The sequence below is a fragment of the Oreochromis aureus genome, linkage group 18 (genome assembly GCF_013358895.1).
Source record: "Oreochromis aureus strain Israel breed Guangdong linkage group 18, ZZ_aureus, whole genome shotgun sequence".
NCBI classification, from domain to species: Eukaryota; Metazoa; Chordata; class Actinopteri; order Cichliformes; family Cichlidae; genus Oreochromis; species Oreochromis aureus.
In genome coordinates, this window is record NC_052959.1 from 14632493 (window position 1) to 14649619 (window position 17127).

The 17127-nt window shown below is 41.7% G+C and overlaps 1 protein-coding gene across 3 annotated transcripts in view; it reads right to left on the reverse strand.

The window, feature by feature from the left end:
- The window catches only part of LOC116332845 (ephrin type-B receptor 1-B), a 163477-nt gene that overhangs the window by 87343 nt on the left and 59007 nt on the right, over positions 1-17127 (reverse strand). For all 3 annotated transcript variants that reach the window (XM_039602699.1, XM_031755917.2, XM_039602700.1), the window contains exon 3: positions 5286-5967. In XM_039602699.1, the coding sequence (XP_039458633.1) occupies positions 5286-5967 (682 nt within the window). The remainder of the gene's footprint in view (positions 1-5285; positions 5968-17127) is intronic.

A 17127-nucleotide genomic window follows, 5' to 3' on the forward strand; every position in this document is an offset into this window, starting at 1 on the left:
GCAGCTCAGTGAGCCGGAGCGGGAACTCGGCGAGCAGGAGGAGCTGCCACCATTAGGAGAGGGGCTCGGCGGGCTGGAGGAGCGCACACCGCCATCGGAGGTCGGCGTGCCGGAGGGACTCGCTCAGCCAGAGCCGCAGGTCGGCATGCCGGAGGGACTCGCTCAGCCTAAGCAGGGGGTCAGCGTGCAGGATACATCTCCACGCCGTCCACGTCCAGCGCGCCCTCCACGCCACCCACGTCCAGCGCGCCCTCCACGCCGTCCACGTCCAGCACGTCGGGGATCTTGGGCCTTTCGACTCTGCTGCCCTGTTGGTGATCAGGGCTCGTCGGGGGAGCTACTTAGGAGAGTGTTGGAGCTCCCACCGGCGCGGGATCATTGAGTTAGCATACCAAGTTAGTGTGTGTCAGCATATGTCAGTGCTGTTTGTGTATGCCCGCCGAGGGTTAGTGTTGACGGCTGCTTCTATGGTTTTCCTGCAGGAGGAAGAGTGGTCCAGAAAGGCAGCACGCACGGGGGTGCGGAAACACAACCACGGGGAGCACGAGCACGAGCACAGACTTCGGAGGGAAGCACGCACACGGGGTTCAAGGGAGCAACGGGGAGTTATTGTGTTTACAGTTTTCCACTGTAAATAAAGAGCACTGTTTGCATCGCAGAGTCTGCGTTTTGGGTCCTCCTTTCCCCACATCCCCACGGTCTGCCTGGTGGACCGTGACACACAGCTGATTTAAATGGCTAAATTAGCTCCTCAACATGTCCTGAAGTTCTCCAGAGGCCTGGTAACGAACTAATCATGTGATTCAGGTGTGTTGACCCAAGGTGAGATCTAAAACCTGCAGGGACACCGGCCCTCGTGGACTGAGATTGCCCACCCCTGGCTTAGACAGACTCAAAACAAAACACATGACGCAAAGCCAGCACAATCGAGGTGATTCCATCAATTACTCCTCAGGTGGGCCTTGACACCAGTTCTAAGAAGGGTCAGTGAAACCATCATACGAGCCTGTTTAGGATACTTGAGTTAAGCAGGACACACAGCCGAGACAAGCTTTGTATTGGTAGAGGTAGCGGGGTCTTATTTGGAGTGTCTCGCTCGATTTAACAGGGAGGTGATAAAATATTTAGCAGATTGCTTACAAAGCTAAGGGGAAGAGAGTGAGGAACAGAGAAAGAGGGAGAGGAAAAGTGGGGGATACCCAAATGGCTTGCGTAGTGGCTGGGGAGCTGGTAATGAGGATGGCATGCTGGCATCATCGTTACAGAGCACAACAACTCTACATGGTCTCTCTACTCAACCGAACACATACACAACACGCTACCTGACAACAATTAAAACATATAGATTAATGAAAGCGCAATCAGGTGCTGGGAAGCTCGCACACGCCCTGAAACAACACTGAAACGCACATTAAACCTGCAAGAAAAACAAGCGTTTTTTCTGCTGCCACGACAAAGAACTTCCAAAAAAAGTAGAAAAAAATGCCTAATTTGTCACCTAAAAACATCATTTATCAATTAAAAAAAGTTGACTTTCCATGTAAAAGGACAAATATTCAAAACTATGATCCAGCTAATAGAAGTTTGGTATTGTGGGTATAACACGTAATATACAGATGCATAGCTAGAATGCATTTTCGTTTTCATGTCACTATAAGCAGAAACCCATTTTTACCTTGCAAGTTAGGTAAATTACATTAATTTGTGTCTCAAGAGCTACATAATAAAGGCACTAATTGAAAATTTTCCACACTTTACCAGACTGTACACAGTACTACTGTGTTCCTTTTTCTAAGCAATACCTTTTTGTTTTGTTGGTATCAATGAGGGTAATTATTCCAGCATGAAACTACATGCTCTTATATTCTTTTTGTTCCTGTTCCTGTTCCTTCATCGCTAATGGGCAATTAATTCTGACCCAATGCTGAGGCTGTGTTATTGCACCAACCCCCCAATTGATTGGTTGCCCATAGAACTGAGCTTCCACAAGCACTTTAAGGTTAGATTTCCCTGTTTAAATAATGGATTACAAGTCCATGAAAAGAAACTGCACAAAAAATAAAAAGGTTGAGATTGCTGTTATTGGAGGGGACTCTCAGTGGAGATGAGAGGGGAACTGACTCCACACAAGACTCCAGAGAGCGAGCTAGTTATTCGAGCTAGAAAGGACTAGATCATCTATTTCTACTCCAGCCTTTTTTTTTGTGCAACTCTGTGTTTGTGCTGACGACTGTGGTCAACCAACACAACATTTTAGGCCACAGTCACACAGTCGACTGGCGATCATCTGGTAACCACTGATTCAGATGGAAAGTAATCTTTACTAGCAGATTACTGCATGCGCCCGTGTTTTGTATGGAATATGGTAAATGGACTGGTTCTTTTCTACTCTGTCCGAGCACTCAAAGCGCTTATACAACTAATTCATTCACCCAATCACACCCATTCACACAAGCACTTCTTCTAAGCTTAGTGCTAATTATCTAACATTCATACACATTCACACTCCGATGGATGCATCGGAGAGCAACATGGGGTTAGTATCTTGCTCAAGGATATTTGGCATGCAGACTGGAGCAGCCTGGGATCGAACCACCGACCTTCTGGTTAGTGGCTGACCTGCTCTGCCACCTGAGCTACAGCCACTGTAGCAATATGAGCAATATGCTGATATATCTGCAAACACTCATAAAGTACTCGCCACATGGTAATGAAACCTCCTCCCGCAATGCGAGTGTTCACAGAGAAATTGTATCTTCCACACAAAATGCGGGCAAACACAGCAAACCTACTAGTGTCCAAAAAAATTTTTTGGACACAAAGAGGTTTTCTTTGTAGGGGTCACCTACTGGTCTGGAGACCTGTGGGATCGAAGCCTTACAGGTTCATACTACTGTCAACTCTTGTTAAGCTACAGACCCCAGTAATTTCCTCTTAGTATAGGAGCATAATAATACTAGGCATACATTTAGACATTGAGTTTAGGCAGTGCACTATGAAACAAAGCGGGAAAACAAAAACAACACAAATAGCACAAAAACAGGCTTCAACACTGGATGAAATTTCAAACATCAGTATTGACCAGAATTTCGAAGTCCCTGCACCACTAAGTAGTGCATTTCCATCGGGGAGAGATGAGATGATTATCTTAGCTGGAAATGTACTAGAGAAGGAAGTCAGCGGGATTGTAGGAATTAGTGGTCTTTGTAGAGCAATTTCTACAGTGAGACCATTGTCTGTACATGTACATGCGTGTTTGTGGTGACTTCCACTAACACAAGCCACAATAACCCTCTTACTAACATTCCAGTTATTCTGCAGTAAGTGTGTCGAAGCCTGAGGTAAATAATGGGGAAAGAGGCAAAGTTACGCTACACGGAGAAAAGACTGACAAGGATCAGTGTAAGTTTACATCCATTAAAGACTATGAGACTGTCAGCGCTAGAGGACAGGCAAGGTTATTTGGTTCATTTGAATTAAAATTCCTGCACTGCATAGGAACACAAATGCATGGCATGCTCATGCACATGCCACACATGCCAACAGCGTGATCAGTGAGTCAGGATTTCACATGAATAAATAAATAATCAATGTAAACATGAAGCAAAACTAGCATCAAGATGAAGTCTGACAAGAGCTACTCGTCTATCGATAAGACTCTGAGACCAAGACGTTCATGAGCCCGCAGTCCAGTAACAAAGAAGGGTTGTTAGGTTAATACACAACCAGGAGCATGTTCAGTGGACTTCTCAATATTCAGCACAAATGGCTCAGTCTGACTGTAGTATTGTAACCAAGTACTCTATCAAGGCCATGTGGCTTCAAGGTACTGACAATGCGTAGTTTGTTTTTATATTGCAGACCAATACATCACAAACACATAGGTTTAAGAAAAGAAAAAGAAAGACAAAAAAAACATACTAAGGACATTTTTTTTCAGTGAAATAATTTAACATTAAATATACTGCGTGCACCAATCACAATGGGCAGTCTTAGCATTTGATTTAAGTGATTTTGTCCAATACATGAAAGTACATGCTGGATATCAGAGGAATCAGCTTTTAATGCAACATTAGAATGTGGACCATGTTTTTTGGCCTAACTGGATTTTATTCTAAATTTGCATGATCTGTTAGCAAATTGAGCCCCTGATTTATTGATAATTGTACTTAAGAGAAGTGAATATTGGATAAATCAAAGTCGCTGATCAGCCGATCACTTTTAATTATTTACAAGATAAACAAGAGAGTCTATCTTGTGCATTTAAAGCATTAAATACACAGATTACAATTTATTTGTAAAGAGAATTATAATATTGACAAATGGTGTAAAAATTTGAAACTAAATCAAGACTTTACATCAACCTAAGCACAGCCTTTTAACTTCTGCCCTGTTATTTTCATTCGAAAGTCATCCAATCTTTGGCAAGGACTTTGTGTGTTTGTTGTGATGTGCGTTAGTGTGTAGGTGGGTTTTGCGCAGGACATGGTGCAATGTGAGAAGGATACAGTAGACACAGTCACACACAGTGTGCTTTGTAGATATGTGGCACTTATATCTGTTTATTGATCAGACCAGATGTGGGTAAATCAATCTTATCTGAGCTCCACACACTTTCCAACTAACCCCGAGAGGCAGGCCAACCAATACTGTGCCACACCAAGAGCCTCAAGCCACTCGCATTATCGTCAGACACCTTGAGCAAATTTTCTGTTTGTATATGTGCGTGTCAGAAAAACAAGGTGCATTAGAGGGCACGCAAAAACAGAAAGTGACAGCTTGAACTAAAAGCCCATTCAACCTTCCTTTTAGATATGAGCTATTATCTATTCCTCAGAATGTATTCATCAGCACATCGCACTGAGGCAGAATCAAACCTTTTGTCATCTGAAAGGTAGGATGGACAAAAGGCTGACATTCACAGCAGATTACAACTCAATGCTAATGTATCTTTTTAGTTCCCTGGAGGTAGATGTGATTAAGGAAAAAGTGTGGTGTATCATGAGCTGCAAAACATGAAACACAATCAATTCAGCCATTACACTAGAGTGGAAGACCTGTGACCAAAGGTAACATGATGCCCTGTTGTATGTGATACCGAAACAGAATAGATTAATGCCAACAGACTAAGGTGAATTGATCTGTTCTATTCTGAGGAGTTCATCTCTTTAAAAGAGTGGAGAATGAAAAAGAAAGAACATGTATGTAGAGCCCAGCAAGTACTGATAATACACTCTCGTAGCAACCATGGTGTTTTTTTACAGAAAAAAAATCAATCCACTTACCTCGGCAGACGTTGCCATTGTCAGGTTCAAACCCGGCTTTGCAAGTGCAGCTACCAATAGGAACCATCCACTCTCCATCTCCGTTACAGTAGAGCTTTATAGGGACATCTACTTCCTCTGAGTTTGCGATGCAGGTCCCTCTAGCAATGACCAGGGAAGTGCTTTCAGCCCCTGTCATGGTCTCTGGAAAGACTGCAAAGTTCTGGACCACACTTGGACACTTCTTATAAAATACCCTGACTGACAGAAGAGACATGCAGGCCCCATAGTCCTGAAAGGCCAGGTAGAAGCCATTTTTAGACAGCGGACCAAAGCTTCGCACCTCTGTGTTAACTTTCATCAGGCGTCCGCCAAAGTCCACCTGTGAGAAGCTTTCATCGGCAGCAATGGTGTCCACCTTGAGGTAGGGGGCCTCCATCCAGAAGACTGTGCCTTTAGTGGCAATGACAGCATCGGTTTCATAATAGTAGAGATTAAACGTCTCCTTGCAGGAACCGGGGACATTTGGGATGGAGCTGCAGTCGCGCACGGTGAATCGTATCTCCACATAGATGCGCTGTGCTCCGCGGCGATCAATGAAGGTTGTGAGGAGCCAGTTGTTTTGACTTGGTTCGAAGACATTGCACACCTGGTACGTCCTGATGGTGTTGAGGTTTTCGTCATAGCCACTCACCTCCTCCCACTACAGAAACATAGAGAAGAGAGAAAGAAGTCCACATGGCTGATAAGTAATCATCTGCTATAAGGCTGCAGTGCTCACTCTTTTTTGATAGAGAATGCTAATATTGGCGGAGCCACAGAGAATTCATACACATATCAGTAATTTCCCTAAGGCACTAACTTGAGTGCTCTTCCTGGACTGAGAAAAATGCATCAGCTTATTGGGGCTTGTTCATCCACTGATGACACACAAATGTATTACTTTAAAAAAATTAATTCCTCAAGTGCAAAGCAACAATTTATTGTCTTGTTTATTAAGTAGGCTCGCAGCTGTAGGATGTGCACTCCCACTGCATAAGCGCAAACCAAGGCATGATTTTGGATGCAATACCGTTTTCCGTCGATGCCAAGTTTCGCTGGGCATCGAGTCGATACATTACAAAATATAGTGTGTAACAAATTCAAGATTATGCACTGCTGAATTACAATTAGACAGGCAGGGACTTCACGAGAGCCAAGGATGGATGGAAAGCCATTTGAGTGCATACTGAACTGAATTTCACTGCAGGCCATTTCTTGCAGGTGTGACCCAGAAAGGGTCTTGGATGAGCATCAGAAGCCCCTTGGGGAATTAACTCAGTGCACCAAATCATGATAAAAACGTGCCATTAACATTTGGCTGGATTCACCGAGAATCAGGCAGAGAAATCACAGAAAAAAAAAATAGAAGAAGCTTGCTTTGAAATCATCTGAGTAACCGTCCAGCTGTGCAAAAGCTGGCCCTGCAAAAATCGTTAGTGGCAATCCACTGATATTCAGTGTGCAATATTTTAATTAGTTACAGTATTTTTAAGAGGCATGTATTATTGTTTAGCATACAGCAGCAGAGCCCACAGAGTTACATAAAAGCACCAGTGAATTCAAATGAATATTTTGTGGAATATTTTGAGAAAATGATCTGAAACAATTTTTCATTTTTTTATTTTCCTTAGATCAATTTCAATCTTTATAATAACACAATCCTTTTTGCTTCCATTTGAACCAACTGCTTGCCACAAAGATTTATTTCTCCAAAGTTCCCAACACCAATGATCCAAACAGCTGTAGGCGAGAAGTTAATGAGGTCTATAGTGGACTGAGTGGGCCTCAAGTCAGTTCATGTTTCTTATGTGCATATATCTCCCCGTGCTTCCTCCTTCTTATGACCTTTAAAACTCCAGCTGCTCAATCAAGCTTAATGGAGAGGAGAAGATATTGGCTCTTCACACACAGCCGCAACATCCAGTCAAATGATGGAAAAGAGTCCATAAAATGATGTAAGGCGAGATAGAGCTGATAAATGTGAGCCGTCGAATTTTGCTGTTTGAAAACCAGCGCAGGTAATAAAACCATTTGGCACAAAGAATATGTGGAAACATCTGGCGACAAACAAAAGGGTTGGGTCTAGTAAGGGCATGTAGAGGATGGAGTGGGAAGGCACGTGAGGAACAGTGGCACTGCTGACATGATAAACGAGTTTACAGAAATCTGAGGTGCAAATTAAAGCCTTTTTTCACTGCTGCTCCCTGTGTGCCCACTTCACTCTACTCTTCTCCCCCTCTCCTCTCTTCCCCTTGTGCTCTCTTCTCCCGTCTCTGCTCTGTAATGACCATTCATCAGCATTACAGAAACCTGTCCCTTTCAGCGCTGCCTGTTCATTAATACAGCCAGCCCTAGGCTCCTCTGCACCCGTCTGCTCCAGTCTAGGAGGGGGTCCTCACCACCTCTTGTCTAGCCAAATGACCACCATCTTTCACGCCAGAGAGGAGCCTGAGGCATCTCCGATAATGCCCATCTAGAGTCTGTCCAGAAATTCATCGGCTCATATAATAATGAACTATATGTTTCTCCTCCTCAGTAGATATGCGCTGTCACGACTGTCTAAAGACAACCAAAACTAATAATAGGTGCATTAGTTAGTCGAAATCAAACTTTGTGACCCAGTTCCCTCTTTGCTCTTTTCAGTGCTTTGTTATACCTGTGTGTTTATGTGTGCTTGGAAAAGGTGCTGCTGATAATTTGATGGTTTAGCAACCACATATTGATTTGCTAGCTGTTGTTTTGCTGCACAAAGCTTGAGGCTTGAGGCACTCTTCTACTTCTATAGATCCAAAACATTTGATTATTTTGAGCATTAAAACTGATATATAACTGATATTTGGCATCTCTATAATTTTCCCACTATTTACATAGATGTGACGCGTGCACTCAGGAACAAAGTCATGTTAATATGGTGTCTCGGCCCCCGCTGTTACGGTATTCCTATGCTTTCTGTGCTTTTTAAATCATTTAAACCAAATGTATCTGTCTCGTGGCATCTGTGTATCCTTGCCCGAGGCTCTTTCTCAGACCACCAATAAATACAGATTTTACTATTTCAAATAGAAACAACCCATACATCTAAACACCTGTTCTAGTCACAGAAATGCATATCAGAATTAAGCATGCACATAAAAATACACCTCATCTTACCTGTTCATCTGCTCTTTAACACAAATATTTCACTAACCAATTACATGACAGCAATCAATGCTTTTAGGTATGTCAATACGATCAAGACGGCCTAGCAACCTAGCAACAAAATGAGGCAGAATGCCGATTTAAGCAACTTTTAATGTGGCATGGCTGTTGAAGCCAGAGGCCTCCAACAACAGTTGGCCTGAGTATATGTGAGTATTTAATAAACTGCAAATCTCCTGGGATTTTCCCACACAGCCATCTATAGAGTTTACAAAGAAAAAGAGAAAGTAGTAAGTGGATATTTGTTGATGTCAGAGATCAAATTAGAATAGCCAGACTGCTTCCAAGTTGAGACAGTAATTAAAATAACCACTGGTTACAACAAAAATGAACATCTACAGCAGAAGAAGACCACACTAGGTGCCACTCCTGTCACCTAAGAACAGAAGTTACCTTTGTCCAATTCACACTGGTCAATGGAAAAATGTTGCCTGGCCTGATGAGTCTTGATTTGCGCTGCAACATTGTGTCGGTAGGTTGAGAATTTGGTGTAAACAACATAAAAGCATTGATTCATCTTGCCTTGTATCAATAGTTCATGCTGGTGTTGCTGTTGGCAGCTAAAGTGAGTTCACTTGCTCGCCCTGCCCATGCCTTTATGACCACAGTGTACCCATGTTCTGGTGCCTGCTTCTGGGGAGAAAAGGCATCACGTCGCAAATCATCATCAAATCATCTCTGTCTGTTTTTTTTGTTCAACATGACTATGAGTTCACTGTACTCAAATGGCCTTTACAGTCACCAGATCTCAATCCAATAGAACAACTTGCGATGTAGTGCAACAGGAAAGTCGCATCATGGAAGTGCAGCCGACAAATCTGCAGCAACTGTGTGATGCTATTATGTCAATATGGACCAAAAGCTCTGAGGAATGTTTTCAGGACCTTCTTGAATCTATGCCATGAAGAATTAAGTCTGTGAAGACTGGGGTCCAACCCAGGAGTAGCCAGTTGTAACTAATGAATGGCTGAGTGTACATCTATGTATACAATGTAAAAAGAAAACTATATTGTCTGTCTCTTTATTTATTATTACAGGGAGCAAAAAAGTAATACCACCTGCATCCCAAAATCTACAGGAAGCATCCAATGCTAGCAGCCCTATACCAGACACCAGAGGATACCCCCCACCCCTGGTGTCACAAAGGGAGCCTGCACAGTAATAAGGAGGAATGTATGAAGTTGTGACTGCATATGATGGCTATTCAGCCATCATATGCAGTCTTTTATGGAGTTTAATTCTGTTAAAGTCCACTGATGTTTTTATATCCTGAGTATTTGCATGCACATGCCAATTTTCACTTACTAGCGTGTTTATGTGCCTCTATAAAATGAGCTCACTCTCAGTTAGTTTTATTTTACACAGTTTTGCATCACCTAATTCATATTTTATCATTACCAACCTAACTGAACTTAAACTTTTTTGCTGATGAAAAACTGTCAAATACCAAGAGCCTTTTAACTCAACACTTATTTGTAAGCCAATTAAAGTACCCACCGGCAACCCTCTAATAGCTTTGCTTTTACCATTAATATAGGAGACACTTGTCCCCTGCCCCTGATTGTCAAGTGTGGCTATTGTGTGTGTCATTATTGCTGCTCTGTTTTATGGGCAGTAGCAAGGAGATGGAGGAGCTATGGATTCATAGAGCTCTTAATGTTTGTGTTAATGACCAGTCACAGCTGGCTGAGCTGGAGAAGAGAGGGTTGAGAAAAGGAAAAAAAAATACAGAGTGATAAATAAAAGAAAAAACAGGAATGGGGAGGAATCAGGAAAAATGGGGAGGGTTGAGAGGGTGGGGGTAATGTATTCAGACTGATGTTCCCCTTCCCACAGCCTCAGCTCACTGCCATCAAGCCATCAATACTCTGCCCTCATAAAAACCATCCATCACATTGATCTCTTGCCATTATCCTCAAAGACTAAAATAACACAGAGCAGCTCAGATGGCCACAGTCTTGCTCTGGAGGACTACAGCATCCAATATTGGGCTGGGGACAAGCAGAGATGGGAGGAATAACCAATCAGAACAAGGATGTAACATCTGTGGAAAATAATGGGCCAAATGGGCTGGAGTAATGAGTCATTTGGAGGCGGCATGGTTGGGGCAGTATAAGAAGATACCTTAAGGAAATGAGAAACTTATTTTTTTATAGAATGGAAACTAAATCTTAATGTAGTTCCTGGACCACCGGTCATGACGGGAATTTTGCAATGTTGAACAGAGTCTCAGAAGTCTCTGAACTTTATTTCCGCACAATTCAGCATTTGTGCAATAGCATCTGCCAATATTGAAAAATAATTAGCAGTTATTGAAATGCAATTTTTATGTGACAGACAGTGAGCAAATTGTGATTGGGTGATGCATTAAAACAGGTGTAAACTTCATTTTGTAATTATTCCAATGTTGCAAATATCGGAGAAAACACATTGACCAGCTAGATTAGAATATCTGATCTCTAATTGAGAGCCATGTGTTTAGCCCCTTTGCTGGGTTAACCTTCTCCCTTACGCTCTGCAAGTCTATGTAAAGTTGTTTTCAGACACACAATGCGACCCTGACCTTTACATAAACCAACAGAGGTGGTTGTGAGAACACAGACAGGGGGATCGTCAGGTTTGTAATAGAAATTCCAATTGCACCCATTCGTAATGACTGGCCATCCTGTGTTATGCCTCCTGCACACTCTGCCCGGACAGCACTCTTGCCCTAAACAAAAAAGGGCAATTTCCAGTTGTGTTCTACAGGTGATAAAGCCCAACTTTGGTCAGTACCCCACCTTAATTTTCCCAACATTGTCTATAATTCATGTGTGGATTTAGGATTTACTGAGTATCATTCCCCTATTTGCTTCAGGAGCTTTGCTCCACATAAAAAATATGTACAACCCACAGAGGTTTTATCGTGACTCTGCTGTAACTCTACCTTCAGTTTTAAAACTGGACATTTGGTATGAGTAGGTCGGGTTGCGACTCTGACACACATGCACAAAGGGAGAACTTGACTACTTTTAGATCATCATTCAGCATCAGTCAATTCACACGAGCAGAAGACATGAGCAGAGAAGCACATATTCAGCTGATCTTTAACCTCCAGCCTGCTGTCTGATTCTCAGTGGAGTCACACTCACAAACTGCTTTTCAAATCTATCAGCACGAGTTAATACAGCTCCATGCTCAGACATACTGAACACAGATGGGTGATGAGCAGCTCAGAGCATTTCCACATTTATATCTCCACAGCCTTGAAAGGTCTACAAAATGCCACTGCAAATAGTAGATGAGTGTCTGGCAACTATTTCTTGAATGTCCATCAAAACAGCCATTACTCAGTCTGCCGATGGGCTTTTACAGCAGGACCCAAGGCAAGAGATGTAGAAAGCTACAATCAAATGGAGCCACTTCAACACCACTGTGTTCCCCTAAACTTTTAACCCGACTCCACTTTGTTGATGCAGTTTACAACAGTTTTTTTGTTTTTTGTTTTAGCCCTTTTCAGTTAATGCCTTTGGTGTTGAATTTAGGCATTTGAAGGAATTTAGGTTCCTTTTTTTAAACTGTTGCCCAAATAATCCTAGGACTAAATTATGCTTGGATAGGATGCTTTGTTGAAGTCTACACCCTCAAGCGCCTATAGGCTGAAATGTTTTTGAGCACTGTCTAACCACGAGTTGTCCGTTCATCTATCATTGCAGGGCTAAAACGTGTGGGTGGAGGCAAGCATGAGACTGATTTTATTACTACAAGCTCAGGATGGGCATTTCAGTAATGAGCCTATTTGTTATTCATGACAACACAACATTGAACTAAAGGAGGGAAAGTGTACCTATAAAGATTTTTCTTTAATAATTACCCCTGAATACATCCTGGCTTTTGATAAAAGACAGAGCGAAAGGAAAAAGAAATGGTACACGTGTGGGTGAAATTCACATTGACAGGTTTGAAAAGGCCAAGGTCTCAGAAGGACAGTGGATTATAGGTGGACATGAGAAGCTGAGATAGGGTTTGAACTCTTTATGCCCCTTCTGAAAGACGCTCTTCTCGTTTTGCAAAGCTCACTGCCGACAGTAATCACAATCCAGATAGTATTTTTTTCTTCCCAAAGGCGGTTTCAAATCCCTCTGAGTTAATGAGGATATTTGCATTTCAACCTTTGGGTCTTTTCCTTGAAGTCAATAGAATGGACATTTCATATAAACTAACAGTGGTCTGTCTTGGCACCTTCATTCACTCCTTCCTACACAAACTTTGAGACACATGCTCATAATCTCCTGTAAAATCACTTATTTCGAACGCTTTACCTCATCCGCCACCTCACACACACACGACCAGGCTGCAGCCTCTAAAATATGCAGTGGCATGATTGCTATTATCATTTCTGATCAGCTGTGTTATTGAATGGATGCTGCTGTCAGGGCAGTTGCATAGGAATGATTATTTTGCGGGGCATCTGAGGCCTAGTTCCGCTTGGCTGAATGTGATGGATGGGGAGGAAATGGTGATGTCTGAAACACTCCCAGTCCTGCCAGATCTCAGCCACTCTATAATTACAGTCACACAGTTTGACTGAGCCCAAGCAGAACTTGGTCTGTCTGGGTGGCTGCAGCAAAATGAGTCTCGTTGAAAATCTGCTCCCTTACCACGCCCATACCCTGATCAATACATTTACTGGACTTGAGGTTTTAGGCAAGTAAGTTCATGTTGCAGTTGCTGAGTTTAAACCAAACAATTCAACGACTGGAGATAGTGAGACCGCGCCCCAAACATTCCCTTTTGGCCGTAAGTCTGTAAATGCCTCTTTGACCCACCATTCATTCCCCTGTTTTATTAGCTTCCTCCAAAGGTATCGATGGGATCTGTCAGGACGACGAACCACCGCCAGACCTCAACGAGGTCTCTTGCTACATTATCAACAAATATTTTTTATTCATATTTGGATGTAGGGTCCGCGCTAGTGAATTGGACTGTGTGATATTTGTGCTCTGTTGACATATTAGTTACCATTCGGTTTCATTCTCTGCTCCAAATGCTTTTAGTATGTCTTTTGTCTCATTTCCTTATAGAGAGGCACAGAACGTGACTGCACTCTGCACCATTCAGTGAACAATTCACACAGACTGCTCGCTCTCATGTTTCTCCATCCAACTTTTAAAACAGAATTATTAACGCTTGCATTTTCAATTACGAGCCAGTTGCTTTAAGCAGTCTGTCTGCTTGGATACAGATGTTTTTAGCTATAACAGTAAACTGAACTCTCCCAGACAGGGTTGCATTGTTTTCAGGGATGCAAATTGGGGTTCAAGTGTCTTTCTCAAGGGCACTTTGGTCCTTAAAATGGTCTGGGATCCAGTGGCCAAGCCTGCAATTAACTGACTTTCTGCATATCCTTGGCCATAACCACCCTTCATATAGAAGGCTCTTTTTTGTTTTTAAATATTTAATCAATAAAATAAGTATAATTCATAAAGACTGGTAGGCAGAGCAAGCTGCTTGATGTGGAAAAGGAGACATCAATTAATGTTTTAGATTAAAAAAATAAATAAATTAGGATTTATAATGACAGATTTTTATGTGTCCCATTAAAAAAAGTTAATTATTTTTACTCTGTTGTCCTTATGCTTTTAATAATATGTATTCCGCTGGAAATTTTTATATTTTGGAATCAACATCAACATTTTTTATATATTTTTAATTTCAAATGCTCCAACTTTGACTGATGGATAAAAACAACAAAACCCAAAAAACAGTAATTAGTGCAGCTTTGTGTGTAATAAATATTAAATTGCTTAATCTCAAAACATTTGTTTGATTAAGATATTCACGCAATTATTCACATAGGAAAGATTTAATAAGCCCAGAGATAAATCAGCAAGTTGTCTGGAAACCTTCATTAATTCAACTAGATGTGTAAAAGCACAAAAAGAATTTTAGGGTTATTGTGCTGAAGCATAAGACTGTTTTTTGAATACTTTTCTAGCACAGTGCACCTGGTAACACCCACTCAGGTGCCTTGAGAGAAACCATGAAGCTGACACTGCCTCAGCACGACTTTAGGTTACCAGTAGCAACATTACCTTGAGTCACCCTGTGTAAAAGGTTCAAGCAGTGTTTATCGGAAATCTGACAGCCTCTGCAATCTTATGGATTTATTCTGGAGAATCATACGAAAAAACACTAAATAAAGAATTATTACTATGTATATTTGCATGCATAGGGAAAGAAATGAAAAGTCGAAAAGTAACGGAACTGGGGCGACAGAAAAATACATTTGCAACAGAATGTGAAGAGCAAAAATATGACAGGAAAAGAAGGACAAAAACATCCTTTTTGTGGCCTAAATCACTGCTTTCAGTATGTCTCACGATCGTAACTCATGGAAGCCTCAAAGCCCCTCCTTTACGGCACACAGGACAAAGTCTGAACATCGGGCTTTTTCAACATTTCAGCAGTGGCACTGCTCCATAAATATCACAGCAAGTGCAAAACATACATTTGCATTCCTTTACTCGCCTGAGGATCACGCCATCCTCTCCAAAAATCACCAAGCGCCTTTCATGTATGTTAAGTTTTCACTTTGATCTACAATTTTACAGCTATTAAAGAATAAAGTGTTCATAAATGTGTTATTCTGAGTTTTTCTCCTGAATTTTATCGCACACCTGCAGCATCACACAGCACCACGAGCCTTTTGCAAAGTGAGGCAGTTTCATGTATTTAAGCATGAAATATAGCACGTATGTGTGTTACTTACTTATAAAAAATGATCATTTATAGACAGGATCAACCATGATTTAACAGCAAATGACAGAAAATGTATTTCACTTTTGGCAGGTGAGCTGCCCTTTTTAAATTTTCTTTTGTACACTGAAGTATGTATGGATGCCTTTCCATAGGATGTGACATTTCTACCTAACATAGCAAATATCAAACTCTCCAGGTTAAGAAAACTGAAATTATATTTCACTTGAAGACTGCAGAATCAGATAACATAATATTCCTTGAATGAGATGAGAGAATACTGTCTCTTAAACGATGAATTTAAGGCTCCTAATGATTTAAGATGTACATTGTGCACATGTGTGTTTGTGTGTATATAAATCCTACATAGCACAACACCTACCAGCCCTATCATCCATACAGAAAGATACAAAAAGATATGGAGAGGGTGGGGCAGGGTAAGGTGGGATAGTTGCGTTCTGCGGTTCGTGGTTAGATGCAGATCGTGAAAAGACGGAATCGGCGCTTTGAGACAGACAAGCTGGAGTGAAGAAAGGCAGCGGGAAAAAAAAGTCAGAAGCAGTCAGGGTGAGAAGATGGAATAGAAGAATGGAAGGGTTTACTGCTATTTCTGCCAACTCTGTAGGACGGCTGAAATAGCAGGTACTGCAGGTACTGGAGCAGACACACAATCACTCCCACACATACAAGCCAAACTCAGCCTCAAGGCGCTCCTGCACACTCCTCCAAATTCATACCAAATTTAAGATTTAAGAGTCATTTCTCCTTTCTTTTCTGTCCCACTTCTATTCCTTTGTTCTTTTATTTATTCTTAGACAAAAGAAAAAAAATGTCCTTGGTTTCCAAAAAACATCCAAGTCAATTCCTACATTTATGCAGAGGGAATCCACAGGATGGAAATCAGTAATTGAGGCAGCCACATGTTATTTCATTCCAAAAGGGAATATTTAAAAATAATGGTGGAAAGGTGAAAAAATAATAATGAGAGGGAGAAATATTATGGAATTGCGGCATACAGTTCCAAAACAGCCCGATCGAACATGTAACTACTGCATAGTGTTTCTATGTGACACGCATATCGTTTTTATCTTTCTGTGACCAAACGTAGACGCTGTTGTCTTGACCAAGTCTCATTTGCGTACAGAAAATATTCAGAGGTAACGCTGGATAAGACTTTTAAGAAAACACAAACGCGCAAATGCCCAAGCAAAGACTTACATCCACGCAAAACCCTCCGACAGAGACCCATGGATGCACTGTGATCTGAGTGATTCGTTGTCTTACCATTCCAGTCTTCACGCTGGGCAGATATGCTCGCGTCTGAGCTCAGAGCAAATTCAGATGTCTGGCTTCACAACTAAATCACACTCCGTAATCAGGGAGGTAAAATGAAACAGGTCTCCCACTGGTATGACAATGTCTACTATATGTATGTGTGCGCATTTGCACAAATGTGCATGTGCATCCAATTTCTTTTCAACCGTAGCATATTCCCAAAGAGTTTATAAAGAGTTATGTGGGTGAATGTGTAATGATGAGCATGTGCTTATGTCCGGTTAAATTGACATCCAGCATGTATATACACACATATATATATATATATATATATATAGATATAGTGCAGCATTTTCATTAGTATTTGTGTGTGTGTTTGTGTGAGTGTGTGCACAGGTATGTGGGTCTCCGTGTATGTAATGAAGGCACTCTTCTCACCTGGCCTCTGAAGTGAAGCCAGCATGACTCACAGTCATTTTTTTCCCTTCTTCTCATTCCAGTTCAGCTCGAGCCCACTAAGGTCAGAGTTCACCTCCATCCCTCTATTTCTCATTCCTGCACACGTGTCCTTGATCTCCTTTCTCTCCATCATTTCTGACAAGTATTATCT